The following is an 8,878-nucleotide window of genomic DNA, read 5'->3' as shown; positions in this document are numbered from 1 at the left end:
TAAACATGCTGTGTCTTTGTCGTTGTGATTTTATCTTCTGCAGTTCAACCAACAGATGTCAGCACACACACACACACACCAAAGTTACGCATGAGTACTTAACTCTAGGTTATTCTAACACAATACTCTTCTCTGAAAAACCCAGAGCAGAAATATTAGCAACTGTCAGTCAGCACAATCCGACAATTGCTGTCTTTTAGCGTAAACTTGCTGCTTATATATGCAGCAACGTTTTTATACTCTAGTACAGTGGTTCTCAAACTTGACGCACCACCTCAGAAAATATCAGGCTCTGTCAAGTACCACCACTAAGACCAATGTTAAGGGGGGTCGCCCTATGAGAGCAAAAAAACCTGTGCTAAAGTGCCTATTCAGCGGCAAGGACGTGCTATGTGTGCCCTTTTTTTCCTTTTCGCCCCTGCCCTTCTAAAAGTCTGTGCATGCCACTGCCTACACTATTCAGCTACGGACAGGAAGGTTGACTTCTCATCAGAAGAACATTTATTGTTGACTGTCTTCAGCCACAGCCACGCTGGAGCATCAGAACTGACAGTGTTTTTACGTCTGCTCTCTGCCATCACAGTTTAGCTCGTATCTCTTGAACGTGACTACGTAGCAGGTTAATATTGAAACAAAAATATTACAGGAAATGCTTAACTTATTTGAAATTACATTTCGTGGATCTTAAAAGTTTTTTCTTATTGATTTATTAAGTAATTAATGTTTCTTTTCTTTTTTTAGAATTCTGGAGATTCCTTAAAGTAACACCAGAGGGACCAACAGTGGTACAAGTACTACAGTTTGAGAACCAGTGACCTAGTGTATACACCTGTCCATTTAGTGCAGTCAGCAGTAAAATGTCAGGTCAAAAAAGGTCAGATTATCCCATCCCTGCGTGTCTGCTCCCCTGATGATGGCTGATGTGCGCAGAAAGTAACAAAACACATCATAAAACTCTTTCTCTCTCTCTCTCTCTCTCTCTCTCTCTCTCTCTCTCTCTCTCTCTCTCTCTCTCTCTCTCTCTTCCAATCCTACACGCTTTATGATCAAGATCAGATCATTGATGGTGCACATATTTAATCTGAATTAAGACCCAATAGTAAGATACACAATAAATTGAGTACAAATGTAAACATTTTATCAGATGGGATTTCTAAAGTATCCTATATTGCACATATGTGGGTCTATGCATTTCCTTATAATCAAAGCAAGGTTTCCGTCTATTAAATAGAAAAGCTGTCGGGCAATAACTAAACATGGATTCTTCAGGTCTTGCAATTACATAAGTCTGCGTACAGGACTGCGGTGTCAGAGGGGGGAGAGTTGAGCTCAGTCTGTGTTTTGACGCTGAGGGCAGCAGCAGCAGCAGCAGAGAGGAGGAGTCGCTCCGTCAACTGTTGGCCTCTCGAGTCTATAATCTGGATTAGAGTTTCGTCCGGTCTGCAGCCAGGACTCCCAATAATCACATTATTCTGTATTGGGTTGTCGCCTCCTCAAGTGGGGAAGGAAGACGCGATGTCAAACGGTGGCGACGTTGCTGACGCGTGTATCTTAAGGCTGGACTGTTTATTTGGATACAAATCTTCTGATGAGTTTGGACGGTTTCGGAACTAAGATTGTCTCAAATCTGAGTGAATATTTGTTGCCTGCGGTCGGATGGTGCGCATCCCCCGTGTGCACCACGCGCTCTGCAGCATCCACGAAGCACTGCAGCCTGCACTTGAAGCACATTTCTGCACAAACCTCTGCCGCTGATATCACACGAGCAGCTGGTCAGATTCAGGTAAGGATTCAGGTTTTAGCGATTGCAGCAAACGCTTGTTATTTATTGTAGAATGAACGTGACTTGATCAGTGAAGCAGAATAGATGCTTTTATTTTGAAATGCAAGAAATGTTTTTACAGGACAGAAAGAGCAGGTGTAGGGATGGATTTGGCCGACATTGCACAAAGTTTAAAAGGACAAAAGGGACTCATTTGAATGCCTGATTGATGATTGATGATCTGGCTCGTATTGTCGCCTTTCCTTTTCTTTTTCTTTTTCCTTTTTTCTTTTAGCCCTGGAGATATTGTCTTAATGGTTTGCTTAATGAGATAAAGTGCACTGACCATGTGATACCCAGACAAACACAGAACCATGTGCCAAATGTGTCAGCCATCAGGGTCAAATTGTACTTTGAGGACAGGATTAAGCCTTTGAAATAAACCTCCTGCCTGTCTGGGCAGACAAAGTGTGATGCCAGGTTGCATACACATAGTCACATTTACTGTTACAGCACTCAAACTGGGGTTTCATGAAGTTTCTTGGAGAGGAAACAAATATCCGGTGTCCTTTTGTATGCCGTTATCCTGAGATAGAAAAGCCCAGAGAGGAGGACAAGATGGAAGAGGCTATTTTTTGGGGTCAAAACTCCCAATGCTGATGTCTGGGATTAAAGTGGGATTTAACAGATGGTTACGTAATTTCTTCCACTCCCTTTTAATCCATTTTAAGTGATCCACTAGTGTGAACTCATTAATAAACTCATGAATTCACCTGTCCCATCAGCAGCAGCAAATACAGGGTTTGTTATGCCTTTTTGTGCCATTTTAATTACCAGCTAAAACAAAAAGAAAGTAGATAGTGACTTTGTTGTGATGCTAACTCAACTTTGATAAGGCCTCTAATACCTCCAGATATTAAATATGTCTTATCAGCAATACCTTGTCCACACTTGCTCCCAAAAATGTCAGACTTCATTCATTCTTTCTTCAGCACTGAGTCATGTGGGCATGTTAAAACATTGAGACAATTAAATATTTTGTTGACTGACAGAAAATGATTCAGCAACTAATTTGATTTAAGTTGTTCCATTCAGAATACGGACTGTGTGCATTCCTCTTTGAAGTAGGTGTTTTGATACTTTCACAGTATTTCTTTAGCACCTTGACCTGCATTATATTAAAAATAAGACAGAAATCTCACTTTTTACAATATGGGGCCTTTGAGTGCATTTCAATTGGACCAGAGTTCTCTGTTTTCTCTTTAAAACCGACTCTCCCCCCACTTTAATTAAGAGTATTAAGGAGTTTTGCCTTTCGGTCACTGACATTTAACTACATCTAAAACATTTTTTGTACTAATTATAAAATAGCAAATACTGCTCCACGTTCTACTCTCAAGGCACGGACCATACACTGGGGTTCCAGGCTTCAGGCCTTGGAGGTTTTGTCTTCATTCCTTGCAGAAGTTTATCCACAGTCCTGACTGAAAAGCTGCCAAGTCCCTGCTGACTCGGTTTCCACAGAGCAGCAAAGGTTTTCCTCTCCCTGTCAGCACGAACTGATCGAAAGTGACTCTGAAGTAGAAATTGATTAAGGTAATGCAGGGCTGTCTGGAGCAGCTTAAGCACTGGCAGAGTCACACTTTTGGTTAATTAAATTTGACAAACAGCGCAGCACGTTGGTGAAAAAAAATCAACATCTCTCCTTATAAGCAGTGTGAAGAGAAGAGATAAGGGGTGAGCCAATGTGAAAGTTACATCACTTGAGCAACATGGTAACGTTAATCTGTAGCCTTGAAAATGGGTTTCAACATCAACAAGGTCACTACTGTCGCATTTTTTGCGTTTTTGTGACCTCAAAATGGCAGGAATATTAGTTTGTGACTATCACCTTGTGCTGTGTGAGAAAGCTCGCTATTGCATTATTTTTTATTATAAAGTAGATTCTACAATATATAAAAACTATGAGAGTACAAAGATGCTCAATACAGAGAAAAAGCCCGTATTCAGGATCTGTGCCTTTAAACAAGCCGTGAGGACTTTGATTGATCACATTTATTTTCGAACATGTAAAAGAAAACAGAAATTGTGACATGATACATGAATAAAAAACATTTTCTCACACTTATCAAATCCCACCCCTCCCCCATTACTTATTTTAATTAAGCTTCCTTAGTCATAATTTTATTATTATTAACATTTTTTTCAGTTATTTTTAAATATATAATAATACATTATTATTATTATTATTATTTTAATGTATCCAAATATATAATTTTCTACAAATAGAATGTATTACTTATATGTTCACTATCATCAAATATATACTACAATTCTTCTGTACGGTTATGATGTCACAATACATATGTAGAAAGTACAGTCATCCCCGGCCTGAAGTTATGTGGAAGACCAAAAAATGTTGACCAATCCGAGCAAACTGGGCTTTTTCTGGAGGGGGGGCGTAAAGAGCCAGACCCTTAACCGGAGCGTTTCAGACAGAGGGTGAATACAGGTATATTCGGACAGACAGTATGAGAAAAATAATGTGTTTTAAACATCAAACGTGTTCTAGTAGAAACTCAAAATACAAGTATGAGTCTGAAATTGAGCATACTATGGGACCTGTAAAAGTAAAGTATTTCCACTGATGGTTTACTGTGTCTCATAAGATTCCTGATAGTTTTCTTATTATTCATAAAACCAGAATGTGACTACACGTGAGAACTTCTTCATGCGTGGGTGTGGTTGACAGCTTGCACAAGAGAATGACAACATATCTGCTAATGTACCTTGAATTGAAAGACGCACTGAATGCTCATTAAAAGATTTAATTCATGTCCCAAGTGTCTTAATTTCCCGCCGTAAAATCCTCTTTAATATGGGGGATTACAGTTAATCCACACTCTCTGTCTGGATTGTAGCATAGCTGTCTGTGATTTGGGCTGTGCAGCCTCCCGTGATACATGATGTCAGTGAGTGTCACTTGGATACAAGCTGTGCAGGGCTTGTTATAGATCCACTCAGATTTCCTGAGGGAGTTTCTAATTGTTGTGCATAATGGACCACCCGCTGTAGGGTGTGGTTGAAAAAAGAAGCGTGATTTCCCAGTTACGTTTATGACATGGAGAAGCCTTAGTGATAACTGCAACTGAGCTCTTACTGAGTTGTAATAGATCATAATATCTGAGTGATAATTACTGGACTGAGTGAATAGTCCAGGGTGAGTTCATATAAATTATAATTTGTCTATAATGTGTCCACTTCAGATTAAGTCATTTTTTCTCAGTGTTTTACTCAAATCAAACCTCAGGTAGCCGTGAGTTTAGAGAAGTGCTCTTTAGATTGAAAAGTTGTTTTGAATCCCTGAACGAACGGAAGAATCTTGTCAGAGGGTGTCAATGAGTTTCAGTCTTCAATGTCTGCAGGCAAAGTGAGAAATACCTCGCAAAAATGTTTCCACTGACACAAGAGGAAGTGCTGTATTGTACTGAGTATCTTTCAGTGCTCCTTGGATAAGACAGACATGTTAATTAGTAAACAAGGCTAATGATTGGATCAATGCATCTAATTTGGGATTAGCTCTCACTGTGGGATTAAACTCTCGGTGATAATGACTCCTTATGGATGATTCCAGAAACAAAGCTATCATCCACCCCTGCCTTATCTCAGACTTTATGCGAATTGACAGAGTGAAACACACAAAGTTCTCTGCATCCCTACATCCCTGTAGAGGAGCAGTAAAAAGGCCAAAGGAGAAAGTACGGAGGAGATTAAAGAAAAAGGCTGAAAGGTGAAAGGGGAGAGAAAATTAGAAAAGCAATGGAGAGGATTGGCAATAGGAAGAAGGTCAGAGCAGCTGATGAACAAGAAGCAAAGAGGCTTAAAGTTAAAGCTGGCATTAAAGGAAACACTTTACTTTAAAGTTTCCATATTATCCTCATTTTCAGGTTTGTACTTGTAGTTGAGGTTTCTACTAGAACATGTTTAAATGCTTTAATCTTAAAAAAAAAGTTTTTTTTCCTCATACTGTCTGTCTGGATATACCAGTCTGTCTGAAACGCTCCATTTAAGCACCTGTTTCTTTAAGCCACTCTCCCGAAAACACACTGTCTGTGCTGATTGGTCAGCGTGTCGTGGTCTTTCACATTTGTACTCACGGTATTTGTTACAACGTTACTGCAGCCGGGGAATGCCTGTAACGGCACTGTAGCAGCACTTTCTACAAATATATAGTATAGTTGTGACATCACAAACGTACAGAAGTCCTGGTGGCTCGATTAAAGGCCCAGTTTGTGAATACCAGCTGCATTTCTCTGTGGATTGAGCGTTTTGATACTTTCACAGTATTTATATAGCACCTTATAACAAGAAAGGACATGATATCTAATTTTTTATAGTATGGGACCTTTAAAAGTAAACGATGTTGCAATATGTTTGTTGAAGCTGTTCAAAAAACCACATTTTAATATATTTTTCTTGTTTCTCACTACATTTCCAGCATCCAAAATGATGGATTAACAGCTTCCAGAGGAGGATGTTAGTGCTAACGCCAAGCTCCATGTCATCAGACACTCCGTTTGGTTGACCACATTATCACAGTAGCTCCTGGTTGATGGCCAGCATGGAAGAGAGCAAGCTCATCTTCAGCCTGGACGGCCAGGAGGAAGGTCCCACCGTTTCCTTTTCCAAAGACAAACCACGAAACAGGGAGAGTCAGCCTAACCTCACCCTGGGGATGGATTTGGACCTGAACCTCGGTCATCGCTCCCAGCCCCCCATCCTACCTCACTCCCCTTCCTCTCCAGGCTCTTTAGCAGATCTATCAGCATTGTCAGCAGATCTGCTTATCACCCCCAACCTGGTCAAGTCTTCCTCCACAGACCTGGAGCCCAGGGAGAGTAGCTCCCTTCGGGGGAAACCTTTGCTCAGCCTGGTCAAGTCCCTGAGCACCGAGATTTCCCGTCGGGTCGAGCCAGAGGTTAACCTTTCCAAGTCAGACTCCAAGCTGCATTTGCATCCCTGGAAGCAGATTACCCATCCAAAAATCACAGAGGTCAGGTCTGAAGCAGGTGGGCTGACTGAAAATGATGACGGGGTATCAGCTTCTTCCGCAGGTGGCATGCCTCCTGCTGAGCCCCGGGGCAGCTCGCTGATGTCTGATCTTGAGGACACACGGAGGAAGTTCTCAGAGGCCATGCAGGATCCACTGAGCATGCTGAGTAAGATCATGGGGGAAGAAAGCTCCGGCAGCCCCAAGCTGGGCAGGTCTTCTGGCGCCGGAGACTCACCATCCTCCCAGGGCAGCTGTGGAAGAGGCGGGGGAAGTGAAGATGCAGACCTTAATTGCCGGCAGAGAGCTGAAGGTGAGCACAGAGGTGTGTGTGACACGTCTCTGAGAAGACTCCAAAAAGGCTCCTTAACAAAGTCCCCTGTCTCCCCAGAACACTACAGCAGCGACAGCCATTTAGAAATCCGCACTTACGGAGATATGATTCAGGTGGTGGAGCTTCAGAATGGATCCAGAGGAACACATCACAGAACTTACACCCAATCTGGAGTCACAGTGCCAGGCTCATCGCTGCCTTTTCACTGGCTCTTCCCTGTGGGTCTTCTAGCTTACGGTTTCTTCGTGTTGCCCCTGCCGTCCTATGTGACAGGTCTGTCCGTGGGGGTTGCGTGTGGCTTTATGTTGGGCCTAGTGGTAGTGTTCATGTTCGCCCCGCGGCGCTCATCTGCCAGAAGCAACAAGGGCTCTCGTTTAGGTAAATCCAGACCCCTGAACATGGATCTATTGAACGAAGAGCTCACAGATCAAGAAATCCTAGAGGTAATACATTAGCAAAATACTACAAAAAGGCATAAACATGAAGGCGACATTTTATCCATGTCTCTTTCTACATGTATCCAAACTTCACTTCTCTGTTTCCATTTGAATGTTTTCCAAATGTGAGTGCCGCACAGTCTGTTTTGCTGTCACAGATTTGGCTACATGGAAATGAGGGATCAAGCCTGAATGTTTGAAAGATCAAAGCAACAAACAACAGCAGCCCTGTGGGGCATTGGATAGCTCTAATGATAGTGTTGCTTAATGGATTAGTTTTGAGGTAATTACTATATAGAAAACTGCCCTGGGACGCAGCAGGTTCAGCATCTTAAGAGTTATTTTGATAATAGCATTCTCAGAGCACTTCTTGACAGCTCTGCTGAGTGGGGCCGGCTGCCTCAATAAATGCAGAGGTCACATTAGACATTTTATGAGGATAGAGGAGTTACTAACAGCAGGCTGTGGGCTATTTCAGAGACTGGTCCACAGTGTTAAATGAGACAGACACATTCTGCCCTGTCTCAGGTTTCCCCTCCTGCTGAGCTGTATTGTCACAGTTTGCACCACTTACTTTAAATTTAATTTGCCTGAGTAGACGTTTTGCTAGGTTTACATATATTCTGATACATATATCAACACCTAAATATAGCCTCAACACGGCTTTCAATATCAGTTCTGAAAGGAAAATTTGAGATGATTTGTGACTGACTTGAGGTAAACACTCTCATGATTTTCTTCCAGGGCTGGATGAATGAGACAGACAGCTACAACCCTGAGACTTTCCACCCCTCAATCGCACACTCTGTCTATGTCACCCTGGAGGGCAGCCAGCTACGCCTGGCATACCCACGTGCCAACATCCAACGGTGGGCAGCGTTCGATGAGATGTCCCACGAGGCTGTGTTTTTGCGTTCATGCACTTACCAGCTGTCTAACTGTAAGGTCAGTGTGTTATATATAAAATATTCTAATTCCCAGGGGGGGAGGCATGTCCCTCAGAGAGGAATAAGTTGACCTCTCATCTGAACTCTCATCTCTCTACACCCACGCTGTCATCTAACACAGAGATGACAGACCAGAAGGATTACGACTGAAGTGATGATGCTCTGAATAAATTTTACCCGGCTATTGTCCCAGTGGCATATTGCGGCAGGCTACTGTAGCCTCCAGTCGGGTAATAGAATACAGCTAACACATAATCTGGGGCAATAGCGCATACAATTTCTGGCTGCCAACATCTCTTGAAGAAAGAGTTATACATAAAAAGAAAATGACACTTTATTTTTAAAGGT

The 8,878-nt window shown here is 42.2% G+C and overlaps 1 protein-coding gene across 1 annotated transcript in view; it reads left to right on the top strand.

Annotated features, from left to right (window-relative positions):
• Positions 1–1,381: 1,381 nt before the first annotated feature.
• The window catches only part of LOC310959787 (testis-expressed protein 2-like), a 15,510-nt gene continuing 8,013 nt past the window's right edge, over positions 1,382–8,878 (top strand). Inside the window, 3 exon segments of the mRNA XM_083931247.1 lie at positions 1,382–1,783; positions 6,261–7,589; positions 8,328–8,528. Of these exon segments, the coding sequence (XP_083787373.1) occupies positions 6,375–7,589; positions 8,328–8,528 (1,416 nt within the window). The 5' untranslated portion in view covers positions 1,382–1,783; positions 6,261–6,374.

Source organism: Echiichthys vipera (assembly GCF_963691815.1).
Source record: "Echiichthys vipera genome assembly, chromosome: 17".
NCBI lineage: Eukaryota > Metazoa > Chordata > Actinopteri > Perciformes > Trachinidae > Echiichthys > Echiichthys vipera.
The sequence above is the reverse complement of the archived record's forward strand: the minus strand, read 5'-3'. Positions and strand labels throughout refer to the sequence as shown.